The following is a 22,651-nucleotide window of genomic DNA, read 5'->3' as shown; positions in this document are numbered from 1 at the left end:
ATTAATCACAACAATTGCATACACACAAAACCGAGATATTACGGTTTATCCATTGAGCGTTAACAAAAGTGTTGAATAATAACCCGAACCCCGAGAGGAATACTTGTTTAATTATTCGTTTAAAACTTTCATTTAGTTTAATTTAGTATTAAAAATCAGATCAAAACCAACTTGGAAATTACTTTGTGTCATTTACATTTATCTTAGTTTAATCGTTAAGCTTCTTGGTTAACACATTTTCCACAAACTCTTCGTGTTTGACACCCACTTACTGCTATCAAATTTAGTTGTATTTGGTTTAAGTTTGCGTGAGCCTTCGACTTCACGTCAAATTTTGGCGCCGTTGCCGGGGAGTAGTGTGCAACGTGTGTTACTTTTGTAGTTTTTGTTTAATTGTTATTGTCAGTTTACGCGGGTTGTGTTAGTGTGCAGGTATCTACAGGTATATGTATACGCGAAACTCTCGGTCTTCATCACTGTTAGTTTTTGATCTGGAAATTGAAAGATCTGCTCGTCAGAATCGGATTCTTCAAAGGGAGAATAAGATTACCAGGACACCAAGCACGCACAGTCAAACAATTGACACCACAAACATGGCTTCAGGTCAATCCGTACCACCTATACCACCACCCATCAACCCAGAAAATCTTCCTTCCAATGAAACTGTTACCACTCCAAATCCTACTAGTGATCCCACTTCGACCGTGTTTAGCTTTCAACCACCATCTAACCTTCCACCATTGACTAATTTCATGCCCACTCAAGGACAATCATCGAACTCACAACAACAATCACCTTTCCAATCTCAACAAAACCCGTCTTATAATCAACCATACATATTACCACAAGACCCACCCATCATTCATACTTCACTGGGTCTTAGGTCGGGCCCACATTCATTTGGTGGGCCACGTTATGGCGATAACAGCGAAGGGTATGAAGAGTATGAAGAGGGATATTCGAGTGGGGGAGATGGAAATCAATTAAGAGTGCAAGGTCAATTTGGTTATGTTCCGCAACAACAAATGCAACAATGGGGTGGACCACATGTCAATCAAATACAACAACCACAACCATTGCAACAAGTTCCACAACAACCGCAATATCAACACCCTCAACAACCAAATCCCCAACCACAATTTCAACAATATGCACAACAAATGCCCATTTACTGGCAAATGGACCAACCAAGAGTACCATTAGGGGTACCAAGACGGCATGCAAGAGAAATGGCTAGGGGAATTGAAGCTCACTTTCGACCAATCATCACCAATAACCCATCTCCGGTGGTTATCCCTCAAAATCAAAATGGAAGAACATTTGAGGTTAGAACCAATGCGCTCCAAAGTTTGCCAAAGTATAAGGGTTTAGCAACTGAAGAACCTTATTTCCATTTGGAGGCATATGATTCGATTTGCATTACAATAGGGGGTTAAGGCTTTTCGCCGGATGAGGTTAAGTTGGTTTTATTCCAATTTTCGTTAGAAAAGAAGGCACAGAGATGGTTCTACACCTTGCCTTCCGCATCAATTTATACTTGGGCCGAGATGCAACAAAGGTTTTTGGAAGAGTTTTACACGGCCCAAAAGACTAATGATGCAAGACGAAATTTGAGAAGCTTCCAACAAAAATCGGGTGAGATGTTTCATGAAGCATTCGAGAGGTTTAACATGATGATCAAGAATTGTCCTCACCATGGTATTGCTCTTCGGGAATTATTGAATGCGTTTCATGAGGGGTTGAATGCAGAAGACGAGCGGGATTTAATGTCAATCACAAATGGTACATTCGGTACCAATTATGAACAAGATGATTGGGCATTCTTGGAGCAAATGTCGGCCATATCAAAGAGAAAGACTTAAATTGCAAGAAGAGTAAGACCGGCAATTGGAAGACCGCAAGTTCATGCCGTAGAAGATTTGGGGGTACAAACTACTAATCAAAGAATTGATGTTTGTACAAATTGAAATGAGTTGGGTCATGGGGCTGATATGTGTACGGTAGGGCAAGTACAAGTTGAAGAAGTAAATGCAATTCAAGGTCAAGGAGGTGGTAATCGGAATTATAACATGAACTCAAACACTTACCACCCCGAGTTGAGAAATCATCCAAATTTCCTCTATGGAAATCAAGCAACTGAACTCAATCCTAATTTCTAAGGAACTTCTCAAACCCACTTTCTTCCTCGTCAACATACTTCAATTAAGGAAATGCTCAAAGTGGGAACAACCAAGGAAATCAAGGTCAATTTCAGCAATCGGGTGGTAATCAAAGTGGGTTTTCGGGTCAAAGTTCTTCAATTGGGAATGAAGTCATGGATATGCTTAGGATGATGCAACAAGACATGCAAAGGAGAAATCAACTTGATGAAGTGCGCATGCAAAAGGATGAAGTCCGTGACAAAACCATTCAATCGTTGACCACTCAAATGGGTCAACTTGCAACCGATGTTGAGAATTTGAAGAAAAATAGCTCGAGCTTAAAGAAGGGGAACAACGTGCATATCAATGCGGTAAGTCTTTTACCTAATTTTGGAATTTCTAGTGTTCTAGTTGATCCAACACCACAATTTGTTAAGGGGGTGGTGGAATATATTAGTGATGAGATAGAAAATGTGGTTAATAATGAAACAATTTTTCAAAATAAATCTGAATTACAACCGAATGAAATATCTTTTTGTGAAAATTGTTCTTGTGATAAATGTTTAAATGACAAATTAACCAAAATAAGGGATGAGAGGGTTGATAATAATATTATCCCGAGTAAACTTCAAGACCCAGGAGTGCCCCTTTTATCAATCCAAATTGGTGAATTTAAAACTGATCGGGCACTGCTAGATCTTGGAGCTTGTGTTAGTATCATGCCCGGTAGTTTATATGATCAGTATGAGTTTGGTCCGCTACAAAAAGTAAACACCACCGTGGTTTTAGCGGATCAAACCCATACACTTTCCCGAGGCATGATATATAATGTGATGGTACATGTGGAGGATTTATGTTACCCAGTTGACTTTTTAGTACTTGATTATGCTAAAAATGTAACTAATACGCAACCCACAGTCACATTGGGTAGACCCTTCCTCGCCACTTCACTTGCAGTAATTGATTGTGCTAAGGGGACACTGGAAATTAAATGTGGGAATCGTGATAAACGGTTATTATTATTTGAAAATACTACTGACCCTTTTGTTGACAAGGAAAGCCTGCAGACGGATTTTGCTAACAAGTGTGTATCCTGGAGCAAGGATCACACGAAAATGGAGTGTTTTGTGATTGACAGTCCAGTTGAGAAGAAAGAAGCTAAGCATCAACAGAGTGAGAAGGTGGCAGAAAAAGGTAGCCGACCAAGGAAGACGAAAGTGACACATCCACCTAACCTAAATGATCCAGGGTGGAGGATGAGGATATTCGGGCCCGACCCTGGTTTGCCGGAAGACTGGCAACAATTGCTTGAAAAAGAGCGTGCTTATAACGAGAAGGCTGCACGGGAGTGGGCCAACCACCCACCTTGAATGTCATAAAAATTTAAAAAGGTGGTAATTGTACATTTTGTATATTTTTATTTTTATTTTGCTTTATAATTTCTAGTTTGTTATTAATGGTATTTTAGGTTACCATCTTAGCAAAAACCAAGTGTGGGGAAATTCTTATGGATTTCTCTTCGACACTATGTTGGGGACAACACGGGGTTTCATAAATGAAAGTGGAGTTTTAATTAGCAATGTCTTTGTTTTATTTTCTCAAAACCATACATTGGGGACAATGTATCCCAAGTGTGGGGATGAGGGAATTTTTCGTTTTCAAAATTAAAAAAAAAATTGAAAGAAAACCGGAAAGTTGTAAGATGGTGAGGTAAAGTTTTAGTCCCTTTTCATGGTCACAATTCCCTTAATTCAAGTTTGCTTAGTTGTTTTAAAAAACGAGGTTGTGTGGTATTCTAGTCAAGTTTAGCATGCTTTCGGTACAATAACCTACATAACATGTCTGGATACATTTGTATATTGAGAAAGTGAAGATTGGTGAGAGATTTGATATTCTCCGTTAGAACTTGTGCTATCAATGCAGTTCGAGACCTTAGCTTGGCATAAATGCAAAAGTGATTGAGGCAATTAGGTTAAAGCCTCGTCTCGGATGAGTGTGAGTGTGGGTTTTGGGGGTTGGGCCTCATACATTACACATATGAGCGTGGGTAATGAGAGGGGCGGGGGGTTGGTTCCCTTAGAAAACTTTATTTATTTGATCAACCTTGATGTTAATTTGCGAGACGATCCGGCTTAATAGGTATTTTTTGTATTTGTATTTGTTTTAGTGCTAATGAATAGGAAGTATTAAGTATTATGTTTACTCGAAAAAAAAATGAAAAAAAAAGAGAAAAAGAAAAAAAATGAAAAAAAGAGAAAAAGAAAGAAAAAGTTGAGAGTCAATGTTCGAAGTATGGTGTAGTGAGTGTTGAGCTACAAGTTAGTAATGATTATAGTTGTTTATTTTATTGTTTATTTAGTCTTGATGTAATAAGCCAGATCGGATCGCCTGAGCCACTTTCAATATTCCCAATCCATACCCTTACACTTAGCTCCGTTATAACCCGTTTTAAGTCCTCTTGATTTGCATTTGCGTCAAAGCATTTATATAGGTGGAGATTTGACGGTAGTACAAGCGTATGCGAGGAGAATTGGTTATGATTGAATACATGTGAATGATCACCAAGAAGAGAGTTAACGTGTGGAGATGTGTTATGTGTGGGTAAAAACCGAAATCATGTTAGGTTTGATTAGAATTCTATGGTTTAAATATTATATCAAGTATATTAGTGCAAACATATAATAACGAGGGAATAGGGTATGACTTGGGACCTTGACTAAACCGTGATTGTTGGTATGTTTGGTGGTTGTAGTTTAAAAATAGTTGTTGTTTGAAGTGTTGCTTGGGGGCAAGCAACGGTTAAGTGTGGGAATGTGACGAGTGACTCGTAGGGAAGCCGTTAAGCGAGTTAAAAGATATAAATGCATTGGCTTAACCAACTTAATTTCATGGAATTAGTTGACTATGGTTACTCATATGTTTGCATGTAGAGGATGAAATTACGAGAACGTGGGCGAAAACGGCGAAGAAAACGGAGTTGAAACGAGAAAGATATGAAGAAAACAAGAAAATGAACAAAAGCTCCACCGTGGCCCACGGTCAAAACCGTGGACCATGGTCAACCCAGCTCCAATCAGACAGTTTTCACCGTACCGTGGCCATTCTATGCACCGTGGTGGACCGTGGCCCACGGTCTGGACCGTGGACCACGGTCTGGACCGTGGACCATGGTCCGGGGCGTAAGGTCACGTGACTGCCTTGTTATTAGGCCGTTTTGGGGTGCCTTTTCACCTTGGCCGGCCTAGAGGCGATTTTGGAGAACAAAAACATTATTTTGGGTCTTGTATTGTTTTGTTTTATGTCTTGGATTGTGAGAAACAAGTTACTTGATGCAAAGATGATCTCCCGAACCATGAATGGCTAGTTACTTCGGTATTTCTCTCGGGATGTAAGGTTATTTGCAAAACACTTTTGTTTTTTGTTCTTGAACTTGGATTGATTATCTAAATGCTATGTTAGTATGATCTTGTGCTTGTGTGATTGTTTGTAGCTTGTCCATATTGTTTCCATCTAGCTTTTAGCCATACGTTCTTGGTGTCGTTGGCAATCGAGATTGAGTGGAAAGAACTAGGGAGAATAGTATTGATTGATTGATTAAGTAGCAACCTCGCATTCTAGAAATCCGAGTACTTAGTGCTTGATTAATCACAACAATTGCATACACACAAAACCGAGATATTACGGTTTATCCATTGAGCGTTAACAAAAGTGTTGAATAATAACCCGAACCCCGAGAGGAATACTTGTTTAATTATTCGTTTACAACTTTCATTTAGTTTAATTTAGTATTAAAAATCAGATCAAAACCAACTTGGAAATTACTTTGTGTCATTTACATTTATCTTAGTTTAATCGTTAAGCTTCTTGGTTAACACATTTTCCACAAACTCTTCGTGTTTGACACCCACTTACTGCTATCAAATTTAGTTGTATTTGGTTTAAGTTTGCGTGAGCCTTCAACTTCACGTCAAACTGACCCATTTGTTTAACCAACAATATGTTTAGGATTAACTTTCACCAAACATATTGTTGGATTATATCATTTTAAATTTTTTGGTTCAATGTTTGTTATCAAATTAAGTTGAATTTCATTGTTCGATTATATAATATCATTCTTTTTTTTTGAATATTTGGTATTAAAATTATGGATTATATACTTTGTAAGATTATGTCATGTCGTTTTAATGTAATAATTGGTACAAAACACTTTTAGGCCAATTACATTGTTTTGGTTACGGTTAACTGACCCATAAACGACTCACTATAACCTACAAAATTGATTAACCAAAACCGTCATAACAGGTCGGTTATGGTTATGGTTATTCATTAACCGACATATCGATTATGGTTATGGGTTTGGCTCAAAACCGCCCCAAACCGACCCATGCACACCCCTAGTTTGGATCATCTCGTGTGTTACACGGACTCTAAAGCTAGTATATTTTAATAAAGGAAAATAACCGTGGACACGTGTTAGTTTATGGTTAAACCTCATAACTTTTTTCCTCCAGACTAATAATTATGTCATAGATAAATAATTATTAACTTTCCTTGTACACTCTATTTATGTTATATCTATAACATGATTAAGTTATTCATTTTCCTTTAAACTCTATTTTATTATATATACTATACATTTTTGTAAAAATAAATATTCTTAAATCTATCAATTTATTTTTTCAGTTAATTTACTAAACTATATATATGTTAAAATGTAATAATATACACCATTCACTTTTAAATATAATAAACTTTATTATAGTCAATTTCTCGGTTTTTTTTTATCAATGACTGTTTCAGGTTTTTTGTGTGACTTAAATTTGATTGTTATGGGTTAAAATTTAGTAAATAGATTGTGTTGTACAAGTTAATTACATTTGGCTCAAAATTTGTTACGGGTCAAAAGGGATAATGTGAGTATTTTTAAAAGTTTGAGAATACAAGTAGATTTATCATCAAATTTGCTACAAGTTCAAAATTTTGACTTGAAAATGTCAAAAAATTGAAAGTTAGAATTTTAAACGTGATTTAGGTTTCGAATTTATTTTCAATGACATTTTTGAAATAATGAAAGGATTCGGGATTTGGCTAATTGACTATTTATTCCACAACTAATAAAATTTAAGAAAAGAGGCCGAACACTTTCAACATGCTACTTATAGGCCTATCAATGCTTTTAACTTTTATCAAGTTTGTAATATTTATGTCAGCATTGAATTTTCCTTTAATGGTGATTAAAATGTGGTGTGTGAAACATATCATACAAAATTATGCTCAAGTGAAGCAAAACATTCACAAAATTGAACAAGTTAAAAATTATTTTTATGTGATGTCATTATGGCAAAGTAGAGAAGCCCCCTCAAAATTATAAAAATTATTTTCATGGTGTAGCTCAGAACTATTATTGTATGAAAAGTCTTTTATGAAATTGGTCCATAACCAAAATTCTTTCAATTATATATATATATATATATATATATATATATATATATATATATATATATATATATAGGGTTAGGTTAGAATAAAAACTCACTTGAGTTGTGAAAACTCTAGAAACTTATTCTCAACCACATGTTTTTAATTAAAGATTAAAACTTATGATCCACAATTAAAGTTAATAAAAAATGTAAAAGTTTATTTACATTTTCTCTCTCCTGAAAACATATATAAAAATTACTAAAAAAATGTAAAAAAATAGCAAAACATTTTTTTTATGTTTTCGATATATTGTATTAAATGTAACAAAAAAAAACGATGTTACATAGGTTTTCACAGGTTTTCTCAACTCAAGAGGGTTTTCAAACTATACTTCTCCTATATATATATATATATATGATACTGAGAATCAAATTTCCAATAGATAGACCGTTCTCAAGTATGTTTTTACACTTGCGTTATTATTATTATTATTTTTTATTAAGTTCAATTTTTTTTGAAAAAAAATCATTTTTTCTGATATGAATAAAATCAATTTATGTACACATAGTATAGATATAAGCATAGATGTAATCATTTTTTCATATACATTATGTACTTATTTGTTTTATTTATAACTTTATTATTTGGATCATCTCGTGTGTTACACGGGCTCTAAAGCTAGTTTTAAAATACATACCCAAATAAAGCACTCCAAAGTTAAACCGTTTTTAAAATAATATAGTTCTCAAATAAGACGATAGAAATGTAAAATATTACTTAAAAGCATTGTAAATAAGACTACCCAAATAAAAAGGTTCATTCAAAAAATTTAAAACCGCTGTAAATAATCAAATTTAAAATCTGTATAATTTGTATATAAAAAAAAGAGATAACTACAACGGTCATACATAGAAAAAAAAACGTTGTTTTTATTGTTCCTTAAAATGCTGTCAAAATAGTTTCAATTTGGATCTTAAACATAAACTTTTTACAACTGTTATTTTCTTTTTAAAACAGTTCACTATAAAACCGTTTTAAATGAAATGATTTCACCATTGTTAAAGATGTTTATTGTAGTAGCGAAGGCCCATACGACTCGTATGGAGTCAAAAGGAGTTCGAATAAGTCAATGCATATGTAAATAACCAACATATATTCATATTTGTAGAAAAAATTAAGAGGTTCTTTAAATTCGTTGACCTTTTTTCTATATGCTTAGGTATGCTTATTAACTAAAACGTAAACTGTAAACTCTGTTAAAAAAAACAGTAAAAAGTAAACATGCTAGTTGTATATACGAAGTGCATAGGTGTAGTGAAAACAATGCTTTGATAAAACTGCTAGCTAAATCTTCAAACAAAGTTTTAACTTATTAGATGAATATGTAGAGACAGCTGGTAATTTAGTGATGGTTATGTATTGTTTGAGTAATCATAGTTTACTGCTACTAGTAGGTTAGGTTAATGTTTACTTCTACTTACTTCTACCGTCATAATCGTTAAACCGAACCATAACCGAACCGATTTTAACAGATAACCGACATAATCAGTGGTCGGTTTAATGAAATTGTAAAAACCACTAAACACGGGTCGGTTTTAGTTAAAGATAATTCCAAAACCGCTATAACCGAACCGACCCATTTATTTAACCAGCAATATGTTTGAGATTAACTTCCACCCAACATGTTTTTGGATTGTATAATTTTGATGTTTTTGGTTATACGCTTGTTATCAAATTAAGTTGAATTTCATTGTTGGATTATCTAATATCACCTTTTTTGAATATTTGGTATTAATATTATGGATTATATACTTTGTTAGATTATGTCATGTTGTTTTTTGTAATAATTGGTACAAAACTTTTAGGCCAAATTACATTGTTTTGGTTATGGTTAACCGACCCATAACCGACTCACTATAACCTACAAAACCGATTAACCAAAACCGCTATAATGGGTCGGTTATGTTTATATTATCCATTAACCGACATATCGGTTATGGTTATGGGTTTGCCTCAAACCCGCCTCAAACCGACCCATGCACACCCCTAGTCTCAACTACCCTTTGGTGTAATAAGCATCTTAGGCATGCCATTTTGTCTTGTAACAGAGTGGAATGTTTACCTTCTTTCATCATTTATTGTAAATGTGAGAATGTGTGTATGACTTATATGTCAAAAATAAAAACTCGGCCAATGGAACTAATTTAGAGATGTTAGTACTAATCCTTTGTTTTTTTTTAATAATATTGACTTTATTCATCTCCATTATGTGTAATTAGGTGTAGTATATACTTATTATGACATATGTTTAGTAAAATTAATAAGAGACTATTAAAATTAATTTTTGTTTCACATTTATATTTAGTCGTTATATATGTTTGTTTACTAGAGTTTCTTTATTTTAGTATAAGTATCGTTACACTTCAAACTGTTTGTTTTTATTTTTCCTTTAAAATATTAAATAAAAAATATAGAGTAATTTTTGTTCTTTTTTTCACATAACTTTGGACGGATAAATGCTTTGAATTTTTTTTCGAGTAAACTAATCTTTATAAATGCTTTTCTATTAAAGTTTTCATCTTTTTAAATATAGAACTATTAAGAATACACATTACCAAATTTGTGACTTTTAAAAAAAATTGCAAGCTATATCTAAAAACTATTGAAAAACACTCTTTAAAAAAACAAAAAAAAATTATAGAAAAGTATGTATTTAAAATAATAAAAAGATGCTTGTTTTAAATAAAAAAGAAATACTTTTTGTAGTATTAACAATATAAAAAATCATTTTAAAAAATATATACAAAATGTGCAAAAATCTTAAAAAATGAGTTATAATATAAATTATAATAAAAGAAAATAAAATAATAAGAACGAAACAAAAAATGTTTGAATCGTATTAATGTAAAACTTTAGAGAGGAGGTATGCTCAGTAAAAATGAGGAAAATGAGGGTACGTTTTGCAATACCCTATTTTAAATGCAGTATCACCAATCGTCATGTTAAGTATTCGTGTGTGTGGCTCGGTAATTCCTATAAGTGTACGTAACATGAATGTATGGAGTATTATTTACTTCTAAATAATAAACTACCACTCATGCGTACTAGCTAAGATAATCTTATATATGTAATAATGATCAATTTTTGTCAATAATTTGTACTGATGTTACAGGTTGTCACAAACTTGAGGACTGAATTTATATATGCATATTAATTTGACATTCAATATTAGTTTCTATAAGTGGCAGATCTAGAAAATAATTTCAGGGGTAGTTTAAAAAATATTTTAACCGTACATTAAGACAAAAAAAATTTTTACCGCGATTTCGCATTTATGTGGTCCAATTACGTGTTTCGCGCGTAGCGGAGTCTGGTAACGCGTTTGCTCGTGCAGGTGTCTGGTTACGTGTTTGGCACGCCCCGGGCTCGGCTTCGTGTTGCAAGCATACCGGCGCCCGGTTAACCCATTTGCAATGGCAGATTAAAACAAGTTAGTTTATAATGGGTCGCATCAAAATAACCTAATCTTATTTGCTTAAGAATATTGTAAAATTTATTCAAACTTATTAACCTACTAATACAATGATTTTATTAATATCTTTCGATAAGATCAAACACCATATTTAATTAAATAAGAAAATAAAAGAGTCACACATGTTGAACTTGAAGCAGGAATATGTAAACTTTGTGATGAACCAATGTCATCGTTTTCTCTTTTTTGACGGTTAAAAAGGTTGCTAATAAGAGGCTGTTTACCCACTTTCAAAGTTTCCTAAACAAAATTTGAACCAAAAACCTAATATCAATTCCAATTTACACATAATCCTAAAGGGCTAAATCCCTTATTAATTGCAACTAAACATAACCCTAAATACCTAATCAATTCCAATTTAAACATAAACCCAAAATCCAAATTAATTCCAATTTAAATATAACCCTAACTCCCTAAATACAAGAAATTTACCGGAGAGAATGAGAGTGTAACACCTATGCATTTTCATGCATGAAATCACTAGTCTTTTATACTCGTATTTAATAAGGTCCGTGTATTAGTTCACCATCTATATTCTTATGGAATCATATATTATTTATTTCTAGTTATTAATATTATTTTCATATGCACAATTACATGTTTCTATGTACATTTAGTTATACATGGTTAATCGTTAACGTGACACGTTTAACCGGGAATGCCTAGATTTAATATTTGTCATTGTCAATTTTATCCTAAAGTAATTTTATTTATATCCTTAAATTCAAATTAAGAATAACCTTCTAGAATATTCTATTCTTGATCTCCAAGATTAGCCTTATCCAAATTTGAATTCAAGTCCTAGTCAAATTCTATCTCTAATTCATCATATCTCTTCTCTAAACACCCCTATAAATAGAACTCCCTAGCACCCCTAAAATTCATTCCAAACCTGCATATTTCAAAGCCCCAAGGTTGAAAATTCGTGATCATCATCCTCTCAAAGATTCACAACTCGTTTCCTTCCTATTAAGTTCTAATTTTCGTTTAATGTTTTGTTCTTTCATTCTGCAGAAAAACCTTTTATTTCAACGCTTAGATCTCGGTCATAATATATCCAAATCACGAATTTCAAAAGCCTAAATTGGTTCTTTATGTGTCTAGTATCTCTGTAATTTTTGGTGTAAAATTTTATAAACTTTAAAAATGTTTTTATTATTTTTCTTTAACAAAGGGTCTTGCTGAAAATCCTAACACATAACTTTAGCCTCAAAACGAATGTCATAACTCACTCGTGTTTGCGAATTATGACCCAATTTTTGGATATATTGTAGACCTTCTAATTATAAAAATTATCCAACTGGAATCTCCTCAATTTGTTAAAGTATCGATTTTTAGTGATTTTTCTACTAAACTGATTCAGAATCGGACCCCTCGGTAGTCTATGAATTTTATATATTTTTTTTTATAAACACTTAAATCTTATAAAAAATATATATGTTAAAAAACTCATACGGTTACAAGATATAAAATTTTCGTAATCTAACTCAAAGGTTTACTATTTTTAAAAAATTCGTGTCTTGAATAGTAAACAACCTATTCTTTTCTGAAAAAGATAATCTAAAACCCTAAACCATAAAATATCACTTGAAACCCTAAAATCCAATTGTACTTCCAAACAAACACCAAGTCTATAGATATTCAACCAAGGGCTCTGTCACCAAGGCTACGGCCTAAGGAAAAACCAAGTGGCGTGTCCGGGCGTGAATGGACCCACTTACCTTTTCCTAAGAACCTGAGGTCGGAGATTCTATTCCACCGAAATAGGGTCACATTCTAACAACTTTCTTGATCATTAGGGCTCTAAAAAAAGTGTTACAAGTCTCAATTCATCAACGAAGGTGAGTTCATAGCCCCTTTTCATGCTTTTAAACGTTTTATACTTTGGGATGGAAACATGCAACTTATTTACTTTATGTTTTATACATGCTATTTGATTCAAGATTTATTTCATTATATTCGTTATGTGTAATCATTACAAGTGTATACTTAATCGCATGTACAACCATTAACTTGTTAAAGCCCGTGGTAGTATGATGATAGATCTATTGGCCCGACCCGCCCACGCAGGCCTTAGGTAGAGGCTTGTGTGTTCAGAATCCGACGATCGTTAAACATTAAACATAATAGTCTAATCGTGGATTAGACGACTCGCTAAACGTGTCAGAGGTTTGGTTGTAATCACAAAGTATACAAAGTAACTTAACACATATGGATTGCTTTCAACTTAAAACTTATTTTATTAAAACCTATGTTCTCACCAACTATTTTTAGTTGACACTCTCGCATGTTTTTCAGGTATTGGAAATTTGTTTGTTGAAGATTACTTGATGCAAGATATAGGATTGCATGATTGGACCTAGATGACTATAAAACAATTCATTGTATCTCTGTATTGCTTGATATTGAATTAAATTTAACGACTATTGTAACACGTAGTATCATGTGCTATGAACAATCACCGTCTCACCTCGACGTATTTCATCGTCGGTTGGGGTGTGACAGAGAGGCCGGAGGTGGAGTGGCCGAGTGAACTGGTGGTGGCCGGAGGTGGAGGTGGCTGGTGGCGGACTGGCGGTAGATGGCTGGAGGTGGAGGTGTCGTGGTGGTGGCTGGTTGCAGTGTCGTTAGCATAGTACCTAGGTTGAGGTTTGCTCCTTTTTTTTATTATATTATTTGGGTTATTGGGTTTTTGGTTTGGGCTTTATAATTTAAGTGGGCTTTTGCTGGGTTTAAGTATTAAATTGGTTGGGCTTAAAATACATAGGGGTAACGTTACTTTTTGTTCAGGAGTAACGAAACACGAAAACCGACAAATTTTTTTTTTACACTACCGGTAAAACGTTGAGGGGTATCCACCACTGGTCTCTATTGATATCATGCAATAGGAAATAATATTTAGTTACTCAAAGCAATATCCAATACTATGAATTTTAGGGATTGAGTGGGAATCGGTAAAATAGTCCCCGACAATCATCAGGAACTAATTTGTTAGTATCAAAGACTATTCTTTTCAATTTCAAACAATTAGCTAATTATCCTAGTTTGGTACATCTAAGGCTAAGGGTAGTGGGCGCGGATGGGGGGCGCTGAGGCCCGGCATAGCCACCTAGCTCGCGAACACCGCTACCACATTGGCGCGGATGGGGGTGCGGTTGGTCTGCGCGGGGCAGTCCGCGCGGGAAACATAGCCGTTGGTGGTTTTTTAAAAAAAAGTTTTTTTTTGTTTAACCTACATATAAATACCACTCCATTTTAATTAAAACTCACCCCATTCTCTCTTATTCTCTTAAAAAACCATACTTTCCCTCTACCAAAACTATATTTTCTCCATTTTTATAAATGGCATCGTCTTCATCGTCTTCGTCTTCCGAAGAAGACGAACTCATTTGTCAAGCGGTTCAAACGACGATAAATTTTTTGATCAATCAAAGACGCCCTCGAGCCCCATTATTCCTGCAACCACGTCTTCGTGATCGAAAGACTGCTAATGAAACTTTGATACGTCACTATTTTAGCCTCGATCCCGCATATTGTGAGGAAATTTTTAAAACTCGTTTTCGAATGACTAGACGATTATTCATGCGTCTAGCAAATGACTTGTCGGAGCACTTTGAGTATTTTCAACAAAGGGATGACGCTAGAGGTCATCTCGGGTTCACGCCTACTCAAAAAATTATCGCCGCTCTTCGGCAACTAGCGTATGGTGTTGGCTCGGACATGTTGGACGAGTATCTACAAATGGCTTAAAAGACCAGACACGATTCGCTTAACCACTTTTGTAAAGGTATATAGTTTTATTTAAAATTTTATTATTTACATTTATTTATATAATTTTAAATAATTATATTTAGGGGTCATATCACTATACAAGCGGAGATACTTACGTAAACCAACAATGTATGATATCCAATGCATATACGAGGTGCACGGTGAAAGGCATGGTTTCCCCGGGATGCTCGGTAGCCTCGATTGTATGCATGTTGGTTAGGCTATGTGTCCTACTGCTTGGCGAGGTCAATTCCACCGAGGTGATCACCCCGGGCATACTATTGTACTTGAGGCGGTGGCGTCACAGGATCTTTAGTTTAAGCATGCGTTCTTTGGGGTTGCCGGGTCAAATAATGACCTCAATGTTATCGATCAATCACCGATATTCGATGACCTTATCGACGGGGTTGAACCCCCTCAGGCTTTTTTTGTAAATGGAGAACACTTCAAGTACGGGTACTACCTCGTTGATGGTATTTACAGCGAATGGGGGACACTAGTTCAAGCTTATGCGTCTCCACTTTCTGACAAACGAAAGTACTTCACGAAGAGACAAGAATCGGCCAGAAAAGATATTGAAAGGGCGTTTGGAGTCTTAAAGAAAAAATGGGCAATATTGGCGAATCCAATAAAATTTTGGACAAATGAGAAGATAACGGAAGTCGTCTACACGTGTGTAATCCTACATAACATGATACTAGAAGACGGGGGTCACACTATTTGTCAAAACTACTAAGCTGATATTCCAAGATAAGAATCGACGATCACCAATGAACGACGACTCGACAACTTAAATATCATCAAGAGCCGTGAGATACACGACAACCTTCGGCATGAGTTGGTTGAGCATTTGTGGGATAGAAGACCCGATAATCTTGTATTAGACTAGTAATATTTTAAATTATTATTAATGTAATGTTTTATATTTTTATTAATGTAATGTTATAAATTATTTAAAAAAAATAAAAAAAATTCAATCAAGCCCCTGATCACTTGGACCACTACACCCTCTGGGGCTTGATCCTGGGGCTTGATCCTGTGCCACGTCACCGCCTATGTGTCGTAAATATATTGGATCACTTGGGCTTGGATCAAGCCCCATTACCCTTAGCCTAACATATTTGAGATAGAAGCATAAGCCAAATAGCTAAGCCACTAAGGGTATTTAGGGTGTGTGAAGGATGATCAAGAATTATGAAGAGAACTTAACCAATTATAGAGTGACACTCGAACTTAAGAAGTGTGGAGATCAATGTTTTCAGACCCGGTCTGGACATCGATCCGGACACCTTACCGGGTTAAAAGTCGGACCGACCTGGGAGGGCGGACCGGTGTTTGACCCTAATGACATCATAAATAATTTAAATATATATTTACATATATATATATATATATATATATATATATATAATTCATATACAGATAAAAAATAATAATAACCAAAAATAATAATAATAATAACAAACTTTAATGTTTATTTATGTTTTATACATTGTTTTTTAAATATATTTGACTTATGTTTGATCAATAGAGATATCAATGAAGCTTGGTTAGTTGGTTTATGGAGTAATTATTAAAGCTTCTATCTCTGAAATGACCCAAGTTCGAATCCTGGCATGCACATTTCATTTTGAATTTAATAAAAAATGGGTTTTACCGGTCCGACCGCCACCCGTAAAACCCGGCCGGGTTTTTAGAAACATCCAAAATACACTGACCCGGCCCGGTGTAGGGACCAGTCCGACCGGCCAGGCCAGGTTTCAAAACACTAAACAATGGTGGAGATTTATGCATATTTATTAGAAGTGTAGGAAGAATCGTGAAGAGTTTTTTATTTTTCAATTTTTAATATATAGATATATCTATATATCTAAAAGCATAAAAAAAAAGTCATAAAATTCACGAATGCATAATGCAAAAAAAATTCAACTATAGTAATTAGCAATACTTTTTCATTAAAAAGAATACTTAAAAATATTATTCTTAATTCGCATTGGCTTTTGATTTCCGTTTTCACTTCTAGCATGTCTTTATCATTAAGTTTAATATCTCCAAATGCATTTGATGGACGGGACAATTTTTGCTCCACTCTCTTGCACATGATAATCAAACACACTTTTCCAGAAAAACGAGATTTCTTGGTTTATGAGTCCAGGTCTTGAGAAACACAGTCCCAAGCGTCAACTCCACATTTTCTTTGTAATTCCTTGGTCGTGACTCGTGACCTTCTAATAATCTTCTCTGATAATGATTGAATCTCTGCACAATTTTCTTCATATTGACTAAACTAATCATTGACTTCTAAACTTTACAAAATAGACCCTACGCTTTTTAAAGGTTTTAATGATGAAAAGACTATGTTGCCCCTCAATTTAACCCAAGGTAACGACGCCGTTAGCCTGAGGTGCTTGATTTTGTTCGCTTTTAATGCACATAGACGCAACTGAGTCATTTTGACTTATGGGGTTGCAACCTGCGCCCGCGCTATAATTACAGGGACACAAATGAGAATTCTTTCATTTTACAACAATAGCAACAACAGATTATAAAGATCACAGTCTTTCTTTAAAGAGTCACCCATGTCCCCCCCAAAGTGTTGTAAGTGGGGTTTGAACTTGGTTCTCTATTAAGAAACCCATGCTTCCTACCACTATAACACATTTGAAAGGGTATTCAACCGGTTATTCGGTGACATTTTGAATGATTTAGAAATGGAGGCGTTAAAGACAATTTAAAAGGTTATTTGAAGATATCAAATCAAGTTCCTTTTTATGAGGGAAGAATTGTGGAAAAAGGTCCATTCTAGATAAGGAAAGTTGGTGTAACTTTAATTTCATTAACTCTCCTTTGTAAACGTTAAGTTGTTCTCAGGGGCGCAGCTTTAGTGGGACCGGGGGTGACCCCGGTCACTGTCGTTTTCTCCGTTAATAAGGTAAATTTCGTGATTTTCTTGAAAATTTTTATAGGTATTAAGCGAGGTCACTGCCAAATTATTTTTCCAAAGAGTTACCGGTCACCACCAATTTTTTTTTTTTTAAAATATAATACCCTATTGTTTGATTTTTTTTTATAAAACCTCACGGTTTTTATAAACAAGTGTTATAAAAAATGTAAAAAAACTTAGTTTTTAATAACACTCAAACGTGGAGGGGCTTGTTGTAAATTGTTAGATAACATAACTTTAAATAAAAAACAAAAAACAAATGGGAATTTTAACAAAAGGATCGGCCTCACCTGCTGCTCCCTTCTGCCTCCTGTTCTGTCTGAGTTCGCCAATCGCCACCGCCCACCGACCCACCGCTTCACCGCCGTCCGCGCTCATCCACCGCCGCCGCTCATCCCTGCTCATTCACCACCGCAAGGTAATACTTTATCTGCTCTTCCTTTGTGTTATTGTGTTGTTAAATCAATGATTATAAAATTAGGGTTTGTAATTGTGAATTGGGGATTTAGGAAAATTGGTCAATTAAGCTTGTAATAGGTATTGTATGATGAAATTTTACTCTAACTTAACCTATTGAATCTTCTTAATTAGGTAAATCATGAAGAAGCAAGATACAATTTTTTCGTTTTTCAAAAAAAAAAGGATGATGAACAAACGAGTAAACGTCACAGAGCTTCAACTGGTGAGTCGGTTAATTTTGAAGCTCCACAACAACCACAATCAAATACCAATGAAGTGAATCTTAACCAAGTAAACCAACAACAAAATCATGGTGATTCGGAAACTTCATAACCACAGTCAAATGCTAAAGAAGTGGATCCTAACCAATTAGAAAGAGACCCGGCTAAACGAAAACCAATGTGGGAGCATTCGGTAAATTTAAGGGAATAAGTAAGACGGGCTTATCTTTCTCTAGGACCTTATCAAATACAACTTACAGAGTATAAAAATAATGGTCCAAAGGGACATACTCGTCGGTTCCAATATGCTTCGTTCAAAATGTTCCAGAATTGGCTAGAGTATTTTCCAACAACACACCGTGCTTATTGTTTTTTGTGTTATCTTTTTAATGATAAACCAAGTGTGAGCCATGGTTACGATTCATTTACTGTTAAAGGATTTGACACATGGAATAAAGTTAATGGGAAAAAATGTGCATTCTTTAGCCACCTTAAAACTTCACAACAAAGAAATTGTTTGGTATTCGCTGAAAACTTGTTGAACCAAGAAGCCCACATTGACACCCATATTTTGAAGCATACTCAAGAGAAAATAGTGAAGAACCGTTTACGATTAACAGCTACTATTGATGTAGTTCGTTGGTTGACATTTCAAGCTTGTGCTTTAAGAGGACATGATGAATCTTCTACATCTAAAAATCGAGGAAACTTGATTGAATTGCTAAAACTTCTAACTTCTTATAATGATGAAGTTGCAAAGGTTATATTAGAGAATGCTCCTTATAATGCAAAGTATACTTCAAGTGATATTCAAAAAGAAATTCTTAGTATTATTGCAAATAAAGTTCGAAAGCATATTTGTAGTGAAGTAGGGGATTCATTCTTTTATGTAATGGTTGATGAGTCATGAGATGGGTCGAAAAAGGAGCAAATGGCCATAGTTTTGAGATTTGTTGATGCAAAAGGGATGATACAAGAAAGGTTCTTGGATTTGGTTCATGTTACAGATACTTTATCAGCAACATTGAAAACAAGTTTGTGGAAACAGCTTTCACATTATCAGTTAGATGTTAAAAAAATCCGAGGTCAAGGTTATGATGGTGCTAGCAATATGAGAGGTGAATGGAATGGATTACAGGCACTTGTTCGTTATGAGTGTCCTTATGCGTATTACGTTCACTGCTTTGCTCACAGGTTAATTACTTGTTTATTTCTCATTCTTCTTTGGTTTAACTAGAATACTCTTATGCTTATTACGTTTTTGTGTTTTGATCATAGGTTACAACTTGCCTTGGTTTGTGCATCAAGGGAAGTTATTCCAATACACAAGTTCTTTAATAAACTAGTCTTCAGAATTAATGTGGTTTGTGCTTCAAGTAAGTGTCATGATGAGTTACAAAAGGCAAAGGCAGAAGAGATTAAAACGTTATTGGAAATGGGTGAAATCAAATCAGGATCAGGATTGAATCAAGTAGGGACATTAAGAAGAGCCGGTGATACACGTTGGGGTTCTCATTTTAACTCCGTTTGTAGTTTGATTGACATGTTTGGTGCCACTCGAGCTGTTCTCCAAGGAATAGTTGAAGACTTATCACATACTACTTTTTCTCAACGTGGAGATGCCGATACAGCGTGCGATCACTTGGAATCATTTGAGTTTGTGTTTATTCTTCACTTGATGAAGGAAGTATTGGGAAAAACTGAAACACTTTCTCAAGCATTACAAAAGAAATCCCAAGATATTCTTAATGCCATGGAGTTAGTTTCTTCAACAAAGGCTAATCTGAATGAATTTAGAAACAATGGATGGGAGACTTTTCTTTCAAAAATTACTTCTTTTTATGTCAAGTATGTCATACAAATGTCGGATATGAAAGGTCTGTATACTTCTACTCGATATCGGCCTCGTAAACCAGATCTTCGTGTTACATTTGAACATTATTACCGAGTAGATCTCTTTACATCCACATTGGACAAACAACTAGAAGAGTTGAATAGTAGATTCGATGAGAACGCGATGGAGTTGTTAACTCTTAGTTCTAGTTTAGTTTCAAAAGAGATTGATGTTGATAAGATTTGTCTTCTTGTTAAGAAGTACTATCCTGAAGATTTCACGGAGCAGGAAATTACTCTTTTACAATTTCAATTGCAGAATTTTAATTTTGAAATGCCAACGAATACCATTCTAAGTGGTGTTTCAAGTATTGCTGATTTATGCAAGAGTCTTGTGGAAACTTAGAAACGTGAGACGTACTATTTGGTTGATAGAGTGGTTCGGCTAATCTTGACACTTCCAGTTTCTACTGCAACAACAGAGAGGGGGTTTTCAGCAATGAAAATATTCAAGAATCGCCTTCGCAATAAGATGTCAGACGAGTATCTCGCGAATAGCTTGGTGGTTTACATAGAAAAAGACATTGTTGAAACATTTGATTCGAAATCCATAATTGAAGAATTCAAAAATTTTAAAGGTCGTCAAGCTTCTTTGTAATTCTTCTTCTAAGGTACTCACCCTCCTCTTGGTTCTCGTATTATTATCATATTATGTATATTTTAGGTCTAGTTTTTTTTTTAATTGTAAGAACAATCGTTTTGAATGAATGAAAAAAAAATTATATATATGGATGTCATATTGTTTGATCCGACCTGAACCGAACCACTGACAAGAACCGAACCACCGACATGGCCCGAACCACCGACACGAATCGAATCGCCGACCCGAAAATTTTTAGGTCCGTGACTTCGGTCACCGCCATGGCGAAGCCCAAGATTCGCCACTAGTTGTTCTAGAGTGGGTTGGCTTTGTGTCGATTTCTTTTTGCTTTTGTAACGTTCTTGGACCCCTAGCTACTGGTTAGGATGCTCCTATTTCAGTTTTTAATATTAGTTGTTTTAGAGTTTGGTGTAAAGAACCACACCTACAATATTTACAATATTTAAGACGTTAAACCTTTTATTTTGTACCGACATTTTTAAATTAATCCAGTTATTAATGGAGTGGTAAAAACTTAAATCCAATATTAAATTACTTGTTTACTTTTACACTTTTGCTATTTCGCTGCTCTCAGAAAACAATCAGACTGAGCGTAGTGGTTTCACCCAAAGCGCCCCTCACCTCCATGTGATTAGCTGGAAAGTTTTGTGACCGGAAAAAATAAACTTAAGCGGCATTTCCGACAAAGCGTCCGAGCCAAATTTGCCCCCCAAAAGCCCTCATAGCATCCTGAGAAACGCTTTCACCTCTTCATAGCGTGAGATATGTTTGCTCTCAGATATCATAGAGGATTCACTGAATCACCATTATTATGCAAACTGGAGGAGTCACTAAATGACAACACCTTGTGCTTCTTTCGTAATGACGGTGTGATAGCAAACGTTACTTTACACTATTTTTTCTAGATTTTTCTTAAATGTATCACTTTTTTTTTCTTTTTTGAACAGTCAAGATTTAATAAAAATTAAAACAATAAATCCCTAGCCAGATGTTCAGAGCCCAAGAAACATACAAGGAAACGAAAACAAGATGGGAACAAAGTTACACAATACCGCCTACAAAGGCAAAACAAAATAAAATTTGCACCAACTTTGCCAAACTAACTCGAACTCTTTCTCCTGATTTCACATTCAAAGTTATAATTTTTCCGTCTTTTTTTCCTCTCGTACCTCCTAATTTGTATGTCATAAAATTCATTGATTACTGATTAGCCAAGATTAAAGTTTGAACACGTTCATCTTCACCAATTACTCAAAACCCGAGAATCTTTCCTACGTCTATTGTTCTTCGAACCTCTCTTTCCTGATCTTCGTTTGAGTGAATGTTGCTTGCATGCACTTGTTCATCTGAGTTGACTTCCTCGTCCAAATTATTGAAACACAGTTAAGATTTAACTTCGACGTAACAACATATTAGGCTCAGCTGATTGTGTCTCTGAATTTCACCGAGAAGGTAATTTAATTACCTTTTTAACAACATAGTTTTTTCACTTAAATACGGCCACAACTAATATTACACTTGAAAAGAAAGACTTTTGTGAGGAATAACTGAACACGAAATCATTAGGGGGCTGTTTGGCAAGTGGTGAACCATTAAGTGATGAATCATTAAGAGGCCTGAATGATTAAGAGGCTCTGATCCATTAAGTGCTGAACCAGCAAGTGTTGT

General features: G+C 34.8%; 2 protein-coding genes and 1 pseudogene across 2 annotated transcripts; 2 read left to right on the top strand and 1 right to left on the bottom strand.

Moving 5' to 3' along the window:
• Positions 1–1,601: 1,601 nt before the first annotated feature.
• Positions 1,602–1,702, bottom strand: LOC143570443 (small nucleolar RNA R71; annotated as a pseudogene).
• A 17,106-nt stretch (positions 1,703–18,808) lies between these two features.
• LOC143570435 (uncharacterized) lies at positions 18,809–19,399 on the top strand. Its single transcript, XM_077056090.1, has one exon. It carries the CDS (start codon positions 18,809–18,811, stop codon positions 19,397–19,399), a length of 591 nt encoding a protein of 196 aa, XP_076912205.1.
• A 21-nt stretch (positions 19,400–19,420) lies between these two features.
• LOC143570434 (uncharacterized) lies at positions 19,421–20,728 on the top strand. The gene is made up of 2 exons (XM_077056089.1): positions 19,421–19,683; positions 19,768–20,728. Exons 1-2 carry the CDS (start codon positions 19,421–19,423, stop codon positions 20,726–20,728), a joined length of 1,224 nt encoding a protein of 407 aa, XP_076912204.1.
• The last annotated feature ends 1,923 nt before the right edge of the window (positions 20,729–22,651 follow it).

This window comes from Bidens hawaiensis, unplaced genomic scaffold (assembly GCF_021521415.1).
Source record: "Bidens hawaiensis isolate Kalapana, Puna unplaced genomic scaffold, B.hawaiensis_p1.1 tig00024985_1, whole genome shotgun sequence".
In the NCBI taxonomy this organism is placed as follows: domain Eukaryota; kingdom Viridiplantae; phylum Streptophyta; class Magnoliopsida; order Asterales; family Asteraceae; genus Bidens; species Bidens hawaiensis.
The sequence above is the reverse complement of the archived record's forward strand: the minus strand, read 5'-3'. Positions and strand labels throughout refer to the sequence as shown.

Coding starts and splice junctions, on each gene's coding strand:
- LOC143570434 (XM_077056089.1), top strand. CDS start 19,421: ATGGCCATAGTTTTGAGATTTGTTGATGCAAAAGGGATGATACAAGAA. Junction 19,684..19,767: donor GTTCACTGCTTTGCTCACAG/GTTAATTACTTG, acceptor TTTTGATCATAG/GTTACAACTTGCCTTGGTTT.
- LOC143570435 (XM_077056090.1), top strand. CDS start 18,809: ATGTTCCAGAATTGGCTAGAGTATTTTCCAACAACACACCGTGCTTAT.